The sequence below is a fragment of the Stigmatopora nigra genome, chromosome 11 (genome assembly GCF_051989575.1).
Source record: "Stigmatopora nigra isolate UIUO_SnigA chromosome 11, RoL_Snig_1.1, whole genome shotgun sequence".
Classification (NCBI taxonomy): domain Eukaryota; kingdom Metazoa; phylum Chordata; class Actinopteri; order Syngnathiformes; family Syngnathidae; genus Stigmatopora; species Stigmatopora nigra.
Window position 1 is genome coordinate 1,832,579 of NC_135518.1, and position 22,308 is coordinate 1,854,886.

The 22,308-nt window shown below is 41.0% G+C and overlaps 1 protein-coding gene and 1 long non-coding RNA gene across 7 annotated transcripts in view; one reads left to right on the forward strand and one right to left on the reverse strand.

Annotated features, from left to right (window-relative positions):
• The window catches only part of raph1a (Ras association (RalGDS/AF-6) and pleckstrin homology domains 1a), a 116,467-nt gene that overhangs the window by 63,228 nt on the left and 30,931 nt on the right, over nt 1–22,308 (reverse strand). For 4 of the 5 annotated variants that reach the window (XM_077728668.1, XM_077728669.1, XM_077728667.1 and 1 more), the window contains 4 exons: nt 21,818–22,051; nt 16,056–16,205; nt 4,432–4,611; nt 3,579–3,653 (listed from right to left, as the gene is read on the reverse strand). In XM_077728668.1, coding sequence (XP_077584794.1) covers nt 3,579–3,653; nt 4,432–4,611; nt 16,056–16,205; nt 21,818–22,051 — 639 coding nt within the window. The remainder of the gene's footprint in view (nt 1–3,578; nt 3,654–4,431; nt 4,612–16,055; nt 16,206–21,817; nt 22,052–22,308) is intronic. The other variant, XM_077728670.1, reaches the window with a different exon arrangement.
• LOC144204605 (uncharacterized) lies at nt 60–14,172 on the forward strand. 2 transcript variants are annotated; one of them, XR_013327921.1, is made up of 3 exons: nt 60–405; nt 1,084–1,457; nt 10,086–14,172. It is a non-coding gene; the product is annotated as an uncharacterized LOC144204605 (long non-coding RNA). The 2 variants fall into 2 exon arrangements; XR_013327920.1 differs by lacking the exon at nt 10,086–14,172 and having other exon boundaries at nt 1,084–5,482.

Consider the following 22,308-nt stretch of genomic DNA (forward strand, 5'->3'; position numbering starts at 1 on the left):
AGGTGTTGAATCTTTGTCAGGGCTCACTGTTAATATCATAAAGGCTATCAGCTCGACTACGTAGAAGAAAGCATGCAGTTGACCACTGACGATATCCGTGCGGAGGACGAAAGTTCGGTAACACGACTACTTAACGAAGTTGACGTCAATTTATCCCGTACATGCAAGCGAGAAGAAAATTTCGTCCACTTAAAGAGCGGACAAAAAGAGAAAAACACTCAGAAAGAAAAAATAACAGAGGAAAAACACTACTGCTTGCTACGGGTCGACCGATATAATAACACGTGAAAGTAGGTCTTACGAACGCTGGCAGGATGCGACTCGCCACCTGGAACGATGGAGCGGGGAAAACAGCTACCGCATCTAGTCAAATCTGTCGTCCCGTCTGACGACTCGCGTAAACGAGTAAGTGTGCAGGGGCAGATGCCAGCGAACTTTCGTATTTTCCTGGTCAAATAAGATGACGCTCAAAATGGCCCGCCCGCATAATCAAAGCATTACGGCAAATCCGCTGTGCTCCGCGTTTCTAAACCCTGAAACTGCTGCTATAAACCCTCAAAAACACACAAAAAACATCATAGCTCATTAATACAATATTGTTAGTACAATATGTAAATCTTTCTGAACAGCAGGCGTCTGTTTTATTAGACAGCATTTTTTTGATACTGAAAATAAAGATGTTTTTTTTTAAATAAATTCCAACCAGGGTGGGTCAATCCTGGTAGTTGACCTTCCTGACTACGCAAATACTCAAAAACATGCAATTTCACTGATGAAATTTCAAGAAAAAAAATGACTCTTTAAGAGCCCGTTCCTGCTAGCCGCTCTGAAGCACCTGTTTTCGCTAGCCGCGCTTTAATGCAGTCTCCTTCATGCTGCTCGCAAGCACCTGTTCCTGCTAGCCACTCTGAAGCACCTGTTTCCGCTAGCCGATCTTTAATGCCGTCTCCTGCATGCTGCTCTCTTGCACCGTCTAATGCGTGTCGCTCTCTAACTGCGTCCGTCTCCAGATTCTGTGTGTAGCTCTCTTACGTCGTCCGTCTCCAGTCTTGCATGTTGCTCTTTAATACTGTCCGTCTACAGCTCCTGCGTGTCGCTCTCTAACGACGTCCGTCTCCAGCTTCAGCCTGCCGCTCCTCTGCATCGTCCCGTTCCTAGCCGGCCAACCTGACAGCGACTGATCTGGAGGTAGCAACTGTCGAGGCGCCCTGTGACTCTTCGTGCTAGCTGAGCGAGGCGGCCTGCGACATCGCATTTGAGAGACTGTTCAGGATAAGTCAATCCGCGACAATGCCATAATCCCTTCAGAGCTTCATTGAAGGACTGTCCGGACGACTGCAGGATGGGCCAGCCTGTCGCTTCCTCGCGGGCAGGCCGGGAAGACCTCCTGAGGGGCCAGCCCACCGTTTACTCGAGGGCCGGTGTGGGCTCGATTTCCACTGGTGGCAGTATAATGAGTGCGTAGGGTCGTTTGTCTCTCTGTGTTCCCTACAGCTGACTGTCGACCAGTCTAGTGTGTGGTCTGCCTTTTGCCCCAAGTTAGCTGGGTTAGGCTCCAGCAACCCCTGCAACCCTTTCGAGGATCTGCAGTATGGAAGATGATTGAATGAATACATTAGTCTTTTCATATGCTTATATGTAGCTGTAATATTAATGAATACACTTCATAATTATACTGGTGTATAGGCGCGAAAACATGTAATATGGTCGTAGTAATAGGGGTGATCCTACTCTGCGTTTTTTCGATTATCGTGGCCATGTCTGGTCTACATTGTCCGCAATATTTGAGGGATTATGGTATAATGTATTTAAGATTTCCTTCAAGTCCAATCACACAAGAACCCGAAACAATTGCTCTGGGCCAGCCAGGAGACGACTCAAAAAGAGTCAATTTGACTCTTTAAAGAATTACTGCAACCTTACAGTTTTTTAATGCCCCTATGGTTGTACACATTTTATTTCAATCAAATATTTCATACTGCGACTTGTACATTTTATCTGTAGTAACAAAGGATTGAGGTCGTATCCATTTTCCCATTATTTTACTAGACGTCATACACATATGTTCTAATAATTACAAATCTTCGTGTATAGTTAGAAAAGGATTTAGGCAGGTGATACCTTAAAGATGGAATGGATTATACTTTCAGTACTCATCATGGGTACATTTTGAAATCTGTATAAATCACATTGACCTTGCTGACGTATATAATGCGGCCGAGTCTAGAGCATATAGGATTTAACACAATATGATTTAAATACGGCCGCCTCATGGTGTAGAGGTTCACTCACTTGACTTCGGTGCATGCAGGCATGGATTCGATTTCCTTTGACGGCGGTGTGATTGTGAGGGTATATGGTTGTTTCTCTATGTGCTTTACGGCTTACCGGCGACTAGACTAGGGTCTTGGTCAGACCTGGGCAATCGGGTCATCGAGGACCACTGTGGGTGCAGGGTTTTGTTTCGACCGATTCAGCACAGAGTTTAATTAACTAGATTTCTTCTGAAACAAGAAGCAACTGACTGCAATCTATTGATAGCACCTCTCAGATACCAGATTGGTGTAAAGGTTTCCTCTTATGGGTTGGATTGAAAACCGGTACCCATTGTGGCCCTTAGTGGAATTAATTGCCCAAGTCTGGTCTAGGTAGTCTGCCTTTCGTCCAAAGTCAGCTGGGTTAGGATCCAGCAACCCTCGAACCCTTTCGAGTATTCATGCTATGGAAGATGAATGAAGGAATGAATGATTTCAATCTACACCACGTGATCCTCTGCATCTATTCAAGTTGTTGATCACACTTTGTCACATACTCAAAAGTATATCCCTCTATGTCTTCCTTCACTCACATTGATCACGTGTTTGTATAATCACTCAAATCATAGAATAAACAAATGTATGTGTGATTATTATTATATACATATATATGTATATATACACTTATATTTTAATGACAAATCCTTCGTTCTCCAAAATTCAACCTTATATCTCAGGCCCGTAATTCTTTCTTGGTAGGTATGGTTGTCTCGGGCTTGAGATGGGGAGGTAATGGGACATTCCTGATCTGGCCTTGGTACCTCAGCCCGTGAGAGGGTCAAACCATTATTCTCAAGCCTCCGAGTGATAAGACAGTTTAATTGCCAATGACTTGCTACGATATTTGAAAGTTTCTTCCAAACTGAAACCTGCCCACTAATGTTCAAATTAACGCCCACTTTTGCATTGTGGAAATTACTAGATATATACAGGAGTCAAAAGTCAAATCAGGTGTGCACACGCACACACCAAGACTGTTTCCTTGCTGTCTCCGTTTATCCTCCAATCCTTCAGAACAGAAAACAAACATGGCGTTGTGGGTATGTCGTCAAGATTCAGTAATAACAACTTCTATTGGACAAGACTCATTTTTTAATATGACACTTGCCTTCCTTTGACATTGCAAAATTCCAAACAAATGACTCAGGAAACAACATTGCAATTGAAACTAAGCAGGAAACAAAACGATATAAAGGGCAAGATAGGATGAATAAAGGAGAAAAAGGGTGAGCATGCAATAAAATATTGGAAGTTGGTGATCACCTTAGTTAGCAGGTGTGAAGGTTTCCCTGCTATGTTTCTCAAAATCAAAGAAGTTTCCCTGTCCAGATATGAGTGCTTGAAGGAGAGAGAGAAAAGAGAGACACGACATAGTCTTGGTGAATGAATGTGGCTTTAGCAGGCAGCTGGGTGGTTAAGAAGCAGACGCCCACAAATGCAAAAAAATCGAATATGTAACAACTACCTATTATAATGACATGCTGCAGGAAAACATTTGATCATTTAAACCTTCACAACAAGAAAAAAGGACAAGACCGAGGTGCAATACAGACATTTTCAAAAAGGGGCTTTACTTTATTTGGCAACACTCAAATAGTCTAATTATCTCAGATCATCTACATAAAGTTATAATGATTGGCAGATCAACAATATGTTTTACCATACTAAGGTTACTTTTCTTACTTTACTTTTAGTACAGAGCTTAAATTAGCTAAACCATAAGGAAAATGGACCCCCAAGTATCCAGTTGATAGTTCTCTTACTAAGAAATGTTTTTCTTCATGGCAGAGATTGAAGAGATACTGTAGTTATGTTTCTCTGTGATCTGCTGGATAAGTTCAACATTCCAGTTGAGCAGCCAAATGATTCATTGCTCCTGTTACATTTAAATACAAATATTGATGCAGACTGATTGATTTAAGTTCGTTAAAACAAGTACTTCCTGGATACTACGCCCTAAACTATGTGTATGATTTTAGCCCAGACGTCAAATACAACTTTTAAGAAAATGGTAGAAGGCTAAGTTTAATTTTCGGCTTACATCAGTTCCTACTAGCATCATGGTTTGACGACCTAGAATGTTAGGGCAAACTTGGTTAATAATGTGACTGATTACCTCCGTGCTATTTTGACTCTGGCCAGCACCGTTGGCTGCATATGGGGGTAAGGCAGAATGGCTATCAGAGCTGCTGTCATGGGGAACATTATCCAAAGAGTCCATTGATGAGGCAGAGTTGACAGATATTGCTGAGGCTGATGTGGTTGACGAGCGTGAAGAGTTGACAACAGATCGTTCCTGCAAGAGATTTATTGACTCAGCATAATTTCCAGGAAATAGTGTAATCAATTATTTTACTGTGGCAGACACAAAAAATGCAAACAGCCGTTAACTATCCTATAGCGTGACCGGATGTTTCATCTACGGACACTTGGTCGACAGACACTTGGTCGGCGGACACTTGGTCGACGGACACTTGGTCGACGGACACTTGGTCGACGGACACTTGGTCGACGGACACTTGGTCGACGGACACTTGGTCGACGGACACTTGGTCGACGGACACTTGGTCGACGGACACTTTGTCCCCGGACACTTTGTCCCCGGACACTTTGTCTCCGGACAGTTCGTCGAACGGACAATTCGTCTCCGGATTCGCTCGCTCTCAAAATTATAATCATGAGAGAGAGAGAGAGAGTTTGTCATTGCGTATTATTGGTGTGTATGTAAATGTTATTCGTCGCCGGATTCGCTCGCTCTCAAAATTATAATCATGAGAGTTTGTCATTGCGTATTTTTGGCATGTGTACATGTTATTCTTTGCCGGATTCGCTCGCTCTCTAAATTATAATCATAAGAGAGAGAGTTAGTCATTGCATATTATTGGCGTGTGTGTACATGTTTCTCAAACTATGGCCCATTAGGCTTTTTAATCCGGCCCGCCGATGTTGTCCAAATTATCGTAAAACTCAATTAACTCATTCATTTCCCTTTGCCTTGCAATGCCCTCGCTTCTCTGATAGATGATACACTAGTCTAGACCTTGGTTGGAGTGTAACTTGGAGAATTACATGCCGCTCATTACTCTCTATTTAAAGACTGCTTTCTTTTATTGAATAATATGTTCTTAATGTCGAAAGTGTATTGGAAAATAAATTTTCACCTTCAATTGTGTCTTTTTCTTACATTTCAATCCCCAGGTTTGATAAATTACATTGTGTGTCCAAATGCTCCTGGCCCGGCCCCTCTGTCAAATTTTAGTATCCATTCTGGCCCACAAGTCAAAAAGTTTGTCCACACCTGGTATAGATAAACTTGCCACTTTATACTATTATTGTCCCAAATTAAACACATTATCAATAAACTGCCATTGACAGCGGTAGTCGTCCGATTCATGTTGACTGAGGTGCAGATGCTCTTTCTGTTATTAGACCACCGGAAGCGAGCGAGTGAATCTGGCGACGGATAACATGTACACACACGCCAATAATGCGCAATGACAAACTCTCATAATTATAATTTTGAGAGCGAGATTACCTAGTTCATCTAGCTCTAACAAATTCCAAATTACAAGGATTGTATCTGTTTATTAGACATCTTACTGGTGATAACATTGATTTCCAGGATTATGCAAGTTATGAGTTGAATGAGGGTGTGGATCGATTCTCTTCTTTCAAGAATAAAAGGATTTGATTTTAGATGCCTCCTTTATTGAAAGGTGAATTTGGGAATACTAATTGGTGAACCTATAAGCTTTCAACAGTAAACTCTGTCTCCCTCATGATTAGAATTTTGAGAGCAAGCGAATCAGGCGACAAATTGTTAGTTTGACGAAATGTCTGGCGGCGAATCCGGCGACGAATTATCCGTCGACGAAACGTCCGGGGATGAAGTGTCTGTCGACGAAACGTCCGGGTACCATCATTTATAGAGCCACCGTATTTGCTCGAAGGTGCAATGCATTGGAGGCCATGTCAAAAATGGACTGGACTAATTTAATTTTACATGTGTAGAAAACAAATTGGGCAAGTGAATCTTCTTTTTTTGAGCGTTTCAGTTCAAAACAATGCATCAATTAACTTTCTTCAACAGTTATGGTTGTCAAAACCAGAATTGATTCTCTTGTCTATCTTTGTAGGGCTGCACTATCTCATATGCAAGGTTCCCAACATAGATACATCCGATTTGCGAATATTTGGAGATACAATCACCATCTCTATAAATTCAGGTGCCGTATTTTAACTTAACACATGTCTGAAACATCCCATAAAATGGACAGGGCCCCCAATTGGGAGGTGGGCCTTGTGTTTGCATTAAATTAAATTCAAAATTCTGTAGAGGTCACTGTATGAACCTGACTGCTTGACTGTAAGAGTGTGTTTCTTGATGTGAAAGGTGGTGGAAGAAAAGAGCATGTACCAAGAGTAACGTAGCATCATTTTTCACTATTTTTTCAACATTCCTTCAGTACCTTGCAGTTTTTTTATATTATAAGTATCCAAATCAAAAATGTTCATAAAATTGTCAAAATTCACGTTGAAACTTGCAAGCCGAAGACGGGATGAATCATCACTATTTTCGCGCTGAATTGGGTGGCATTCAGCACTGAAGAAGCGAAATTTCACCGTAGAAGAACAATGACATGCCAAATTATATAAAAGGCTGAGAAGGATGACATCTTTCCTTCTATGTTGTTCCAATTGAATTTTGCATTGCTCATGTCACCTAACCCATGATGACTGCGACTTAAAAAGTGACGTTATTACATATACTAAAGGTGTACCATGCCATTGCGGAATAAATGAATCTACCTTGCGTTATATCGAGAAAGAAGCAAACATTCGGAAAACAACAACAATATCCTTTTGCAAGGACACCAAGTAAATGGTAAACACTAGAAATAAAAAATGAACCAGCATTATGAGGGATTTACGCCTTGGATAAGGTCGTGAAGCTGACATGACGCGAGCTGCTGCTTGCGAGCTAAACAGACCCGCCCCCCCCAACTGATGAGGACCTCACCGGGGAGTGAGGATGACGAGGTAGCAGACAACGACGAATATGAGAATGAAGAACATGGTCAATGTTCCCTCTAAACCAGGCATGTCCAAAGTCCGGCCCGCGGGCCAAATAAGGCCCGAGGACAAATTTTGACCGGCCCACGGCCTCTATCATGAAATCAATAATACACGGCCCGCCAGCACTGTTGACCACAGTATAAAATAAATGTGTACAAAAAGCTATTTTTCACTTCACCAGAAGATGGCAGTAGCCCTGTGGCCGCACTCTGGCCGCCGTGACCCTTGCGTCATTGTTTCAGCCCAGCCCATTTCTAACATGTAAACAAAAAAAGGAATGTTGACCGGGAGGGCCGCCGCATCCAGGAGAAGTGGAAATTTGAGTATTTTTTCACTGAAATACGAAACAACTGTGTCTGCCTAATTTGCCAAGAGACTGTGGCTGTTTTCAAGGAATTCAACATTAAGAGGCACTACCAGACGAAACATGCTAGCTACGACAAGCTAACTGGGAACGAACGCGGTGAAAAAGTGAAGCAACTGGAAGCTGTTTTAACGGCACAGCAAAGCTTTTTCACAAGAGCCCGTGAGTCAAATGAAAATGCCACAAAGGCAAGCTACGAAGTGGCAACGCTAATTGCAAAGCACTGCAAACCTTTCAGTGACGGTGAATTTATTAAAGACTGTGTAATGAAAATGGTTGAGAAAATTTGTCCCGCGAAGAAGCAAGAGTTTGCCAATATTTGCCTGGCTCGTAATACTGTGGCACGGAGAATTGAAGACGTTTCATTAGATATTAAGAGACAGTTAGAGGCAAAAGGAACTGAGTTTGACTTTTTCTTGTTAGCGTGCGATGAAGACCTGGACTACATACTGCAGTCAAGATCCCAGTATCACCCTTCACATTAGTGCAGGCAAGATATTTGTTAAGTCCTCTGAGTTGAATAAATTCTTAAATCTCAGTTCATTATTTTTTTTGTGATGGTCAAAATCACAGTTTGAATATGCAGTGATCATTGTTTTGTTTTCAGCACTGTTCCTACAGTGAGCATATAATAGTGAATAATATGTGATGTTTCACATGAACTTAGATATCCTTGATAGTTTTCTTAATTTTTTGTGGTTTGTGATTTCGGTAAAAACCTAAATGTAAAAAAAAATGTAAAAGTAAAAGTATGCCATTTGTAATTAAAAAAAATCCCAAAAAGTTAATTTGCATTTAATGTTAATGGTTCAAAGAATGTCAGGCTAAAAGTCGGCCCGCACACATTTTCACCTTACCAAATCTGGCCCTCTTTGCAAAAAGTTTGGACACCCCTGCTCTAAACTGCTCGTGTGCGCAATGGCGCACTACTCTCGTCTTCGCCGCGCAGCAGCGATCATATGGAGCGCACAAAATAAAATCCACACTTTTTTTCCTCCCCATGATGGTGCTGTTTAAGCGGCAGCCAGTGGCAATAGTTCTGTCCACTCTTATGTTTTTCGTGTTTTACAGCCCTTCTATCTTTTTTTTCGTTAAATTTTAATATTTCTTTATACATTCCCTTTTACTTTACGGCGCAAATAGAAGAACAAGTGGTGAAATCGGGTGAGAACTATATAAATCTGCTGTGTGTGGTTGTGTGCGTGCGTGTGTGTCTAGTATGTGTGACCATTTGTCTTCAACCTACACAATGGACTATAAATGGAAATTAGCCCTTGGCTACAATCATACATATACATGAATATAAATATGTTCATTAATATGTGCTATTGTGACAGGGTAAAGTGAGTTCAGTTATAAATGAGTGCATGTGCTGTGTAAAAATGGTTTTGGGATTGGGGGTTTATCATTCTTCGGTTATTGATGCCTCCAGCCAAATAGCAAGGGTATGGAGGGGTATTCGAGTTTATGTGTGGGGACTCATGTAACTGTCACGTGGTAATTACGTAGGTATCACGCAGGAAACATGCAGCGGTCATGTGGGAAACATGCAGGTGTCATGTGGGAGACATGCAGCTGATGCGTGGTGGTCATGTAGGTGGGTGTAGCTAAAAGCAGAGGGGGTTTTCAGGCATATCACTAAAGGTTGGCTTGAAGATAACAACAACTGACCTGTGTGATTATTTCCCCGTCTTTTAAAGGTATGTTGTTTTGTTTTGAAGACCGATTGAGTGTGGGGTTTGCAAGAGACAATAGTTAGCATGTGAGAGAGAACATAATGTTTAGTAATGTTTGTTTACTTTTTTTTATGTGTGTGCGTGAATGTGCGAGTCTCGGGTGTATAGTCTACAGCAAGCTACCTTCGGCCGCCATTATAGCGTTAGCATGATAGTGTCCAGTATATGACGGCCGTAGTAAAGGAAGATGTTATTGAGATTTCACGAGCCTCGAGTAGAGCACAGGTAATAGCATTTGCAACGTACCCTCAGCCGCCATTAGCGCTAGCATTGTGATGTGTATGTGTGTATGACGATCGTAGCACTGAAGCTAAGCTATGCTATTGAGATTCCTTTGTTTGCCCTGCTAACTAGTTGAGGACTTTGCTAAGTTGCAAAACAAAAGGTAAAAAGTTACAATAGCCAGAAGTTATGATCGTTTATGCAACAAGTACATTGTTTTGGATTATAACGGGTTGTTAATATATTTATATGTATATATTTAGGTGTTATTGTATATTGTGTTTTGTGTGAATTGATTTGAGATATTACTATAGGTTGGCTTGAAGATAACAACAACTGACCTGTCTGATTATTTCCCCCTGTCTTTTAAAGGCAAATACAATGCTATAATTCAGGGTGCAACATTTTGGAGGCACCGCTGGGATTGCTGCTTAGTTGACCAGTGTTCACAACCTGATTACTGAAATCTGAGCCAGCAAAACCTACACTACAACCAGGAACAAGACAGTGAGGAGAGGTGTTGCTGTTAAGAGGAACTTGAAGTTGGCAGATTACTCGTCATCTGAGGCCAGTAGCGATCATCAGAGAGACGGTAAAAACGTGCCAGTTCAGAGCTCAATTTTGCACCATAAACCAAACTTCTACACCGTTGAGGAAATGGAAATGGAACGGGAGCAGTTATGCCTAGAGGTAGAAGAAATGTTGAGAAAGCTGACAGTTAATAATGACCTGTTAGAAATATGTGATTTTCTTAACATAGGGAGTGCGACCCGCATATCACAAATTGCATTGGCGGGTCATATTGTGAGTCACCTAGAAAGTAAAGAACTCAAAGACAAAGAGGATAAAGGTATGTCCGAGTTGTTAAAATTAAAAGAGGGGATAAGGATGTTGTATGAAGACAAAAGACTGGGGTGCAATAGACTTTTTGGGGCCAAGCAGGCCATAGATGGTGAACATTTGGCCTCTCTTGAGCGGGAAAAATTCTCAAGAAGGAGCTTGAATCCCTGAAACAAGAACAAGCTAGGCACAAAGCTGAGAAAGAAAACCTACAGTGCGAAAATGTACAATTGAAGAACCAGCTTGACAAAACAGTTGGCTGCTTAGCAAAGGCAGCAGCAGATGAGGAGGACATATTGCAACAGAGAGAAGCCTTTCAGCAAAAGATTGCCCATCTTGAACTTTAGTTTGAACAAGCTGAGCAGCAGAAAGCTGATGAGATTAGAGTACTACAAGAAGAGCAAAAGGCTCTGGAGAAACAGGTGGACATGCTTGTCGTGGAGAAGGAGAAACTTTTTCAGACCAAGCAAGCAACAGAAAGAGAGAAGATGGCATCTCTCAAAATGGAGGAAGTACTGAAAAAGGAGCTTGAATTATTGAAGCTGGAAAAAGTTACATTCTTGAAAGAAAAGGAACAAGAACAGGCGAGTGAGAGGTTCAAGATTGAATTGCAGGAGCAGCTCTTTGCTAAAAGTGAAGCTGTGCAACACTACAAAGCACAGGTTGAAAAGGCAGAAGTCAAGGAATTGTCCATTGTAGAATCAACGAAAGCTTTGACCCAAGATGGTAGGGATGCTGACAAGTCTCCCCTTGAATGTCAAAAATCTAGTGAATTAATTCCTACTCAACAGACCAAGACGAGTAGATTCCCAAAGGTCAAACCAAAGCCAAACCTTCGGTCATCAAGAAACGTACAAGCTAAACCTCCGATCACAAAACAAATGAGCTCCTCTTCAAATCTTGAATCCACTGGAAAAATGACAAATGAAATGGGACCACAACCAACTGGGACCCTTTGTCTTCAAAATCTAAGTCGAACAACCACTTCTGACTTACTTGTTACACCTATATTGAGCATAGACTTGACTGACATACCTTCAGAGAAACTTGCTGCAGGAGACACACTTGAAAGTGATTGTAATGCAGAAAAACAAATTGAGGCATCCGTCTCAAAACTACATGATGGAGTTAGGCCAGAAAGAGGTAAAGGGTGTTCCAGAGTTCAGCACAGAAATCTACTGATGTCCTGTGACCATTTACCCGATGAGATAACACCAGAAGAAGGGAAAATTGGCACAAAGACGCCGAGAAAGAAACAGCAGCCGGTATCTCATCAGGAGTCAGACAAAGAAAGCGATGACGAATATGACTTCCACTATGAGCTCCGCCAGTTAAATGGGAGAGGTACCCGAGAGATGGAGCCTGAGTACAGGCCACTGCCAGTGGACCAGACACATGAAGTGAGCGGCCCTGCTTCCGGACCAGTACAAGTAGAGGAGGACCATCAGCTGGAGGACCTGCCTGGTGAGGGAGCAAACCCTCCTCTTGAAGGTCCTAGTGATGATCAGTTATCAGAGACCTCCCCGCCAACCGCCGTGACGGAACCTGAGGTGCTGACTGACGAACGACCAAGAAGGGTGAGGCACCCACCACGACGTACGACCTATGACCAGCTTGGTGTCCCCTCCTGTTATAGTACCCAGTCACCGCAGGAGCGGCTACCTGTTTACGCTGCACCAGGAGTGGCCCCTTGGTTAGTACACCTGCATCCATATTACCTGCAGCCACCCTTTATGTATGGACTCCAAAAAGCTTGAGCCTACAAGGGTGATGTGCATGATGAGGGCATGGACTGTTACGGACTGTGATTACAGTGCCCATCCAGTAAACGTGGACCGTACGAGTTGTGGATTATATTTGAACTGTGGCTCTTGCCGCCTGGACTTTAATGAGCATCGGCTCACCGAAGTGGAGATATTTAGGAGTACATTAATGTCGGGACGACATTTGTTTTTGTGGGGGAGAGTGTGGCAGGGTAAAGTGAGTTAAATTATAAATGAGTGCATGTGTTATGTAAAAATGGTTTTGGGATTGGGGGTTTATCATTCTTCGGTTATTGATGCCTCCAGCCAAATAGCAAGGGTATGGAGGGGTATTCGAGTTTATGTGTGGGGACTCATGTAACTGTAGTAGTAAAGGAAGATATGTTATTGAGATTTCACGAGCCTCGAGTAGAGCACAGGTAATAGCATTTGCAACGTACCCTCGGCCGCCATTAGCGCTAGCATTGTGATGTGTATGTGTGTATGACGATCGTAGCACTGAAGCTAAGCTATGCTATTGAGATTCCTTTGTTTGCCCTGCTAACTAGTTGAGGACTTTGCTAAGTTGCAAAACAAAAGGTAAAAAGTTACAATAGCCAGAAGTTATGATCGTTTATGCAACAAGTACATTGTTTTGGATTATAACGGGTTGTTAATATATTTATATGTATATATTTAGGTGTTATTGTATATTGTGTTTTGTGTGAATTGATTTGAGATATTACTAAAGGTTGGCTTGAAGATAACAACAACTGACCTGTCTGATTATTTCCCCGTCTTTTAAAGGCAAATACATTGCCATAATTCAGGGGTGCAACACTATCCCTTTTTAAATAAATAAAAGCAAAATCATGGAAAAATATTGCATATCAATGGAAACTTGACTATCTCAAGTGACACGTTAAGCAGAAAAGTCATTGAAAGAGAATGAGAAGTGAGGAGTAAAATAAGGTAAACTTTAAGTCGGATTTGTGCATATTCTATTCACATTAATGAAGATGTTTTATTCTTAGATATGTTTTCAGTCATTTTCTGAACTGCTTATCCACCTTATTACTCACTGGAGGTGCTGGAGCCTATGCTGACTTTGGGCCACGGGTGGGGAACACCCTGTATCGGTGGCCAGCCAATCGCAGGGCACAAAGAGACTGTTACGGCTGGCAGGCTGGACACACTATGTAGGAGGGGTGTGGTTTCATTTCCTCTACAGGTACATGGAGCTGTGGCTCCACAACTGTGACAAAGCCCTGCCCAGGCCAACACAGTTTTGACTACTTCCCCATCATTCCTCCTCCAATCAAGATTCACTTCCTGTCCTTATTTAAACCCTTTTTATTTGTCAGTTCAGACTGGCTTGCTGGTTTGGTTTCTCTTGATTCCTGACTTTTTGACTCCCTTGGCTGCCTATGATTGTAACTGCTGAGGCAGTGGAGTCCTTTCTTTCCTCAGAGAGCACATGGTTTAGGGCAAAGTAAAGTTTGATTGTCCCAGCTTCACCTGGTAATGTGAGTAAGTTAATCCTTGCTATATTAAGTATTTATGTTGGCAAAGTTAAAGATTTTGGGTTGCATAGGGGGACTTGAGATAAGTTTAGACACCCCGGGGTATCCATATAGTTTGTGCATTTAGACATGTAGTTATTCCCCTGTCTAGACTTTGATTACATCAGTTCTGACAGTGGCACTCTTCGGCCTTATTTCCTGTATTTCGTGGGAGTTCATTTGAACACCTGTCCTGGAGGGTGTTTTTTACTGTTTATTTGAGGGTGCCACTTTAATATCTCGTGCTTCCCCTATGTTATCCCGTAGTCTAGGTTTTTGTGGACTTTGTTGTAAATAAAATATCACTTAAGGCTACTTGCATTGTTTGTCTGGACTCATCCTTGAAGCACCCGCCTGCTGTGGTAGTTGCAACTCCCTGGTATATCGTACCCCAGGGAGAGTCGTAACAGAGACGGACAGCCATGCACACTCATGGCTAAATTTTAGAGTGTCCGATCAGCCTTTAATGCATCTTTTTGGGGTGTGGCAGGAAAACGGAGTACTCAGAGAAAACTGACGCAGGCCCAGGGAGAATATGCAAATTCAACACAGGTGGACCGCCCTGGATTTGAACCAAGGAGCAGAGAGCTGTGAGGCCGACACGCGAACCACTCACCCGCCGGGCCGCCCATTCATAGATATTAATCATTACATTTAATTATTACTAAATCATTTATGTGTAGTAGACATGTACCAGCTTATGGTAGGTGTGATACTGGTGCGTGCCCATAGCGAGCAATGATGATGTTGCTCACACTGGTACTCAGTGTGCTCAGGGAGGTCGTCTTTCCGCCCAGACAAAAAAAAAAATTTGAGGGAACATTGAACATGGCCTTCCTTTAAGAATCTGCAAATCTTCAATATGGCACACATTTTGCAACAACAGGCCCAGGAGATTGATGACAACATGCTGGGAGCCATTGAATTGTCTTGATAGTGTCATGTCCCTGAAGAAAAGCATATTTGTACAAGAAGAGAAACTCTCTGAAAAGAAGCTCCTTCTGTTGCACCTACGCTGCCCCTGAAAATTCCATCGTGGACTAAAGCTCTCCATAACCTTTTTTTATTTTATATAAAGCTGAGAGGAACTGTTTTCAGTGTGAGCACAGAACACAAAGTGTTTACCATTTAAAAAAATAGAATAGATTTAGATAGTTATACATTTCAGTCTTTTCATGTCCTTAACTGTTTTTAAAAAAAATACACTTTGAGGGTAACCCCTATTATAACTACCGCAATACATGCTTTATGTGCTTTTTGCGTACACAATTGATTCATCAAAAAGTGTATATTGGTGAAAGTTACAACAATAAACATACCAAACGACTCTAATGTAATAATATATTGTTATAATCTCTGTATAAAAATTGTAAATACATTAAATGATGTAATCACAGTGAAAATAGTCATCCACTTGAAATACTCAGGTTAATGTTTGTAATCCCCCCAAAAACAGGATGATGATTGTATAATCCAAAAAACAGGGTGATGATTGTATAATTAAAAAAAACACAATTATTGTATAATCCAGTCTCCTTTTGGCAAGGTATACAGCTTCGTGTTCGAAATTAAGCAGTCATAAAACCACTAAGGAGCTAAGATATCATACAAGTTTTTGGCTTTGATGCCGTAATGGCCAGCGACATACTTTTTCCTCTCTCTCAGCATGTTGAGCAACCTACGTTTTTCAGCAACCGTCATCATCTTCTGTTCTTTTCTCCGCATCAAATAAAGCCTTGGGTGGTCCTGGACGCTTGGGAGCCATTTTTCGTTGTTGTGTGTAATTGTAAAATCCAAAGAAAGTTGGAATTCATCGTCCATAGCAGTTGCTGAACACTACACGCAGTTAACAGGAATGACTGGCGCACGTGTTTGGAGAAGCATTTATACTTTTGCTTTCTTTTTTTGTGGTATGGTTAGAACCAATCATTGCAGCGCAGAAGATAATTAATTAATAGCGTTGAAAAATGGCAAAGTAGTTAATTTGCTTTAAGTGAAGTCGCGATAATCGAGGGATTCCTGTACTATAATTTGTTGCATATAAGCCGCATTTGTAACGAAAAAAAGATTCATAATGCACTCGTGTTATCGAATTCATCCGGTTTACAGTGAAGTTGAATCAAATGTGGAAGTAAGGTGTGTAAGCCGTAGCAATGGTACTATAATAAATATTTCTTTAGCATCGAAGTCAAGTTTACTTCATGGTCGCTGACAGTGCCGACTGAACCAGTTCGCCGATGTTGCTCCTGACTGGATTCCGGCCATCGTAATGTTGCAGACATAGTGGAAGTCGACCCAAGTGAGTGAGAGGAGCTTTGATGGGCGGCTTCGTCAATGCTCATTGACGCCTGATCGGAAGACAGAAAGTAAATGCAGAAGTCACACAAGAGGCATTTTAGTCAACAGCACTGATCAAATTTATACATATCATATTTTGCTGTTTAATATACCCCTCCATTTAATATACCCGGGTATATTAAACGGCAGGGGTAGTATATTAACGTATTATAACAGGATAGTATGATCCACTACGCACTTTTTATGCCGTGACGGGGTACATCAACGTTTTGCAGACTAAAACTACTTACTGCTCAAGTTAAAAGTCTGACTTGAAATTTTAATGAACTTAATATATATACGACAATTGCCGCGCAAAATTGGTGTAGAAACGGCGAACGAGACTATTTAGACAGATAAATAAGATAATAAAATAAATATTTAAGAGATAATAAATTGAGACAGGACGTCCCGAGAGAACAGGATGAGGGGCAGAGCAGAGCGCATTTAAGAAGACAAAAATGGCCGACCAAAGAACAAAGGAAAAACTGGCCGGCCAACTTAAGTCAAAAGAACAGTGCTGGCTCGAAACTGGCCAAACCCCATTTCCTTTGAGAATGATTATTGCCACGAGACAGCAAAAAGTGATTAGCAGCCAAGAAGCCCCTCCAGGGGGATGTCGCCCTCTAGTGGTGAAAAAATGAAAATAAAAATTGCAGAACATTGATGCCTGATTATGAGCGAGTGTGAATGGTTGTTGTCTTTTTATGTTTCTGATTGGCCGACCACCTAGATATAATCAAACAGATATCAAGGTGGGAAATGATTGAGAAATTTGAAATCAATTTCTGAAAGCGCCAATAAGCCTTTTTATGGTAATGACAAATTATGGAAAATGTTTTAGACCAATGAAATTTTTGATGAAAATGCAGCAGCAGTACTCCAAGTGAAGTGGAGGAACAAATCTGCTAGGCGAAATTTGGGAGCACAGAAATGAAAACACAAACACAGTGCATGATATGGAATTCCAAAGTACCACCGATTTATAGTGATAATGGCAACCAAATTGTGTTAACAGAATAATTGATGGGATTGACAAAAAGTTCCATACTTTCCATACATTATGAAATCATTGTGCCTACATAACGAGGTCAACCGGACAGCTAAAAATGGAAATCCTATTTAGTAGACTATACAAAACAGCATTATTCACTACACGATTGGAAATGGATGATGAGGCTAATCTGGCTAACTACATAAAAGAAAAAACTTTAAAGAAACGCATTGAATTTGGGTTCGCAGGAGTAGACAACAGGAAACAGACTGGACCAACGGTGGTCCCAGGAGCCTGGGTGCTCAACCCAAAGTATAGAGAAGACGCACTAACAACCCAAGGTGAGAACATCTGTACTAAGTGTTGCTGACCAACCAGGAGACATAAAGGTGGCCGAGGGGATGCAGATGCACCTTGTGCGCTGTGGGAAGGTTCTCTCAGTTGAAACATTTGAGAAGACAGGTAAAATAAAAATTTTGACATGATCAGACGAAATGGCAAACATTTCAATATTGATTGGAAAGATTATTGCTCAGGGAGAAATGGCAAAAATTATTGCTCAGGGAGCAATGTCATAAACCATAAGGAACTTTTATACTGGTTTTATTGTGTCCAAATATGGAAAATGAAAAGGTGAGTGTTTCAATTGAGACTAAACATTCTTACATAGAGTTAAAGTAAACAATCAGAAAGAAAAGAGAAACTACAATGGATAGAAATTTAACTATTTTAATTTCATGCCTGACTATTGAAAAATATTGATTAAGAAAGTTTTATAGGTGATAGACAAATTCCAAAGACAATGGAATGTTACATTTGATAAAGACTACTAGATTGGGGTTATTTTGAATTTCAAACAACTGAGTTTAATAAGCAATGCAATACACATTATTGAATGAATTGGGACTTGATTACTATGCATTCTATAAGTAATGGGTTTTAATTGCTCTAAAGGACACAGTTACACTAAGGATTGCACCACCACTGGTAGCTGACAACGGAGAAACTCTCAGTATAATCATTCTACTGAAGGAAACTTCCCCCTGCAGCTGGCGCCGAGGACGTTTAATTGTTTTGCCCTATTCCGAGGACTGATTACTGGAAGATATGACTGACCCTTACCCCAGATGCAAGTTCACGATGCAGACCTAAAGGACGCTTAAGCAATTGCTGATCGCTACCAACCAACCACCGTGATTACTCGCATAATTTCGTAAATCATGACGCTCGTTTTCGCTTGATTATGGAATTGTTTTGGCAAATGGAGGCTTGTTTGATACATTTCCAATGAAGTTGTTTTTGAGTTCCAACCTTAATTGTTTTAATGAATACTTGATATGCGATGATTGTTGCAGTTGTTGTTTTAGCTTACGCAATTGGATTAATCAATAACCTTGTTTTGATTTGAGGCCATAATTGGGCAGGAGAAATTGCCGCTCGCCAGAAATTCATTTGTGACGAGGACATGTCAGAATCAACTCTCTGCAAGTATCATCACAGATGCAAAATTAATTGATGTCCTTAATTAATCAGATGTCTCCTGGTATTGTTTTATAATATTAAAGTATAATTATTGATGAACTTAACACATGACAAAACATTTATTCAAAACATATAATGCGGAAAAAAAGGAATACCAGTATGAAGACAATTCTGAAATGATATTTACAATTTTAAATCCTGAAAGTCTAATTCATCATAATATTTTTAAAAATTCAAAGTCATCATCATCAAATTCACCAAACAATTGATTCTATTCTTTTTGAGTTCTTTTTTCCAAGTGTAGGCACCGGCAAATAGAACTGGCTCTGGCGCCCCATCTGGTCGACAAACAGGTTTTACGTCACCGGTGGAGGGTAGTATTTCACAGATATTTATGTATAACACGCGAACTTTGCTTCAGTTTTTTGTACAACATTTTGTGCATTATACTTGAATAAATACGGTATAAGGCCCTAAAGCTGGCATGATGAGAGGACGTGCACACACTGCTCGAGAACCCAGAACCCCGTAGTTGATGAAGACCTCTTTGAAATGATCCGATCAGGGACTGAGGAAGAAGAAGCAGCGTACAAGGACGAAAAACATGGTCTTCCATTCAGACAGTGGTGGGCAAACTGGCCCTCGAGGTCCGCAGTGGGTGCAGGTATTTGTTCCAACTGCTTCAGCACAGACAATTTAACCAATTAGATTTCTGCAGAAAACAAGAAGCACCTGACTGTAATACACTGATTGCAATTTTAGGACACCAGATTGGTCTCTATGAAAACCTGCACCCAGTGCGGGCGGCCCTTTGTGGAATAGTTTACACACCCCTGCTTTAAGACATCCACAGGAGATCTTCAATATGGCACGCAATTTGCAACAACGGGTCCAGGAGATTAATGACAAGCCTTCAGAGCCTTTGAATTGGCTTGACAGTGTCAGGTCCTTGTACAAATGTACATTTGCACAAGAAAAGAAATGGCGGGCAGCATGTTCCTTGAGGAAAACTATAGTAAACTTGCAAAATAGTTTTTTTTTTCACTTGCCACCACACATAATGTCTCATCTGTCATTTTCTGAACCGCTTTTTCCTCAGTAGGGTTGTGGGGGATGCTGGAGCCTATGTCAGCTGAATTCAACCATAATTGGTGGCCTGCCATTTGCAAGGCACAAGGAGACAAACACCACAAGGTGTGCCATAAGAAAAATGATTCAAAAATTCTAATATTCAGAGAGAAAAATCTTAATATTACAAAAATACCAAATAAATTTAACTACTATGGGATTAAAATTGAAATAGGACAAACAATAGATCACAGATTGTACTATTACAAGATTAAAATCGTAAAATGTTACAATTTGTGTATTTTGTTGCTAATCCAAAAGAAAAACCTTAATCTTACCTTATTAAAATTTAACTACTATGAGATTCAAATTGAAATAGGACAACCATTACATCATAAATTGTACTATTACCAGATGAAAATTGGTAAAATGTTAAAATTTAAGTGTTAAGTTTTGTTGCTTATTTTTTACGGGCTTAGATGTTTGTTGACATTGAGTCTGCGTGACCACAAAACTTCTCTTTGCGTAAAGTTAGAAGATTGGAAGTAATATTGGAAGTAAAGAAAATTCTTGTTTTTACATAACATGAAATGGAAGATGTTTGTTTTCAAGGCCATCAACTTTTGGCAAAGTAAAGTCCATGTGAGCACAACATTGCTTTTAACATCATATTTTAGATTTAAGGAATACTGGGAGTAAAATTCAATTATTTATAAAATTAAAAAGTTTACTTTACAGTTGTACCTCGACATACGAGCACCCCGACATACGAGCAATTCGAGATACGAGTAAGATTTCGGGCAAAAAAATTTGCCGCATCTTTTTCGTGCATAAGACATCTACGAGCACAGGGCGGAGTGTTTTTATTTTCCCGTGTTTTTTTCTCCATTAGTCAATGCATGATACAAAGTGAACAACAATGGATCCAAAGCAACAGGTGAAATGAAGAGTTGTGCAAAGAAAAGGCGAACATTGACAATCAATATAAAGTGTGAAATAATTGGAAAATAAGAGAGCGGTGTACGTGGCACGACGCTTGCTCGGCTATACGAGAGGAATACTTCAACGATATACATCATCCTGAAGCAGAAGGACGCAATTAAGAATAAGAGACCTTCCAAAGGATTAACTATAATTTCCCCCCAGCGCAGTGAGATTCATGACGAGATGGAGAGCCTTCTTTCATTATGGATAAAAGATAAACAGTTAGCAGGAGATAGCGTGACCGAGTCAACTATGTGTGTAAAAGCCAGTGGAATTTAAATGGATTTAATAACAAAGAAAGGATCTGAAAAGGGGAGCCTTCAACACCTTTAGAACAATTTAAAGCGAGTCATGGCTGCTTCGAAAAATTTGAAAAAATACCTGGAATACACTCGGTTATTAGAGACAGGGTTTATCTGATTCCTGTTGACAAAATTTTAATGAGATCGATTTTATATTGGCCGCTTCGTGGTGTAGAGTTTCACTCGCCTTACTTCAGTGCGGGGCAGTCGCGGGCTCGATTCCCGCTGGGGGCAGTATGAATGGGAGCGGATGGTCATTTGTCTCTCTGTGTTCCCTACGACTGACTGGCGACCAGTCTAGGGTGTAGTCTGCCGTTCGCCCAACGACAGCTGGGTTAGGCTACAGCAACTCCCGCAACACTTTTGACGATGAGCATGGAGGTCTGATGATGAATATGATGTTTTATTGTTAATATAGGCAATATAGTTTTAAATTAGAAGATTTTCAACTGGTGGTGTGCCTTGAGATTTTTTCAATGCAAAAAGTGAACTGCAGCTCAAAAAAGGTTAGGAAACACTGGGTTAAATAATTCCAATCCAATCATTATTTTACTTTCTTAATGCAGGGGACAAATTAGAAAAAAATATATACTTTCAACAGCACATTCAAAAATCACCATGACTGATATTTTCTTCATGAGAAGCTCATCTCATTTTCTGAACTGCTTTATCCTCATTAGGGTCGCGGAGGTAGCTGGAGGCTATCCCAGCTGACTCCGGGCCAGAGGCAAGGGACACCTTGAATCAGTGGCCAGCCAATCGCAGCAACACGTTCAATAACATGACAGCATACTTTCTCAAGTTGAGATGTGATGTCGTCTAGGCTGAAGTTAGATGACAGTCCCCGCCTTTCTTGTTGCCCTTGGGTGATTCTAATGGTGCTGGCCGGGGAAGCTTTAGTGCTGCTGCAGCTACTGCTCGCTCCGCTTCCGCCACCACAAGTGACACCATTACCCCTGCTACTGTCGACACTTCCGCCTGCTGATTGCTTCCTGCCCTTGGGCCCAGCTGGAGGCTTCTGACAAACCTAGATAAGAAAGTGAACAAAGATAGAATATTACAAACTGTGCCCAAGGGAGAATTGGATATTTCAATAGTGTAGTAGTCAGGGTTTTATTTACTTAATGAAGGGGAGGGTGTGTGTGTGTGTGTGTGTGTGTGGGGGGGGGGGGGGGGGTGACAGCAATGTATCATGTCATCATCTGTCATAGCTCCATTAACGACCATTGTAAGCAAATCCATAAATGAGAGGCTGTTCCCCGAACCCTGGAAGTGCTCAGTTAT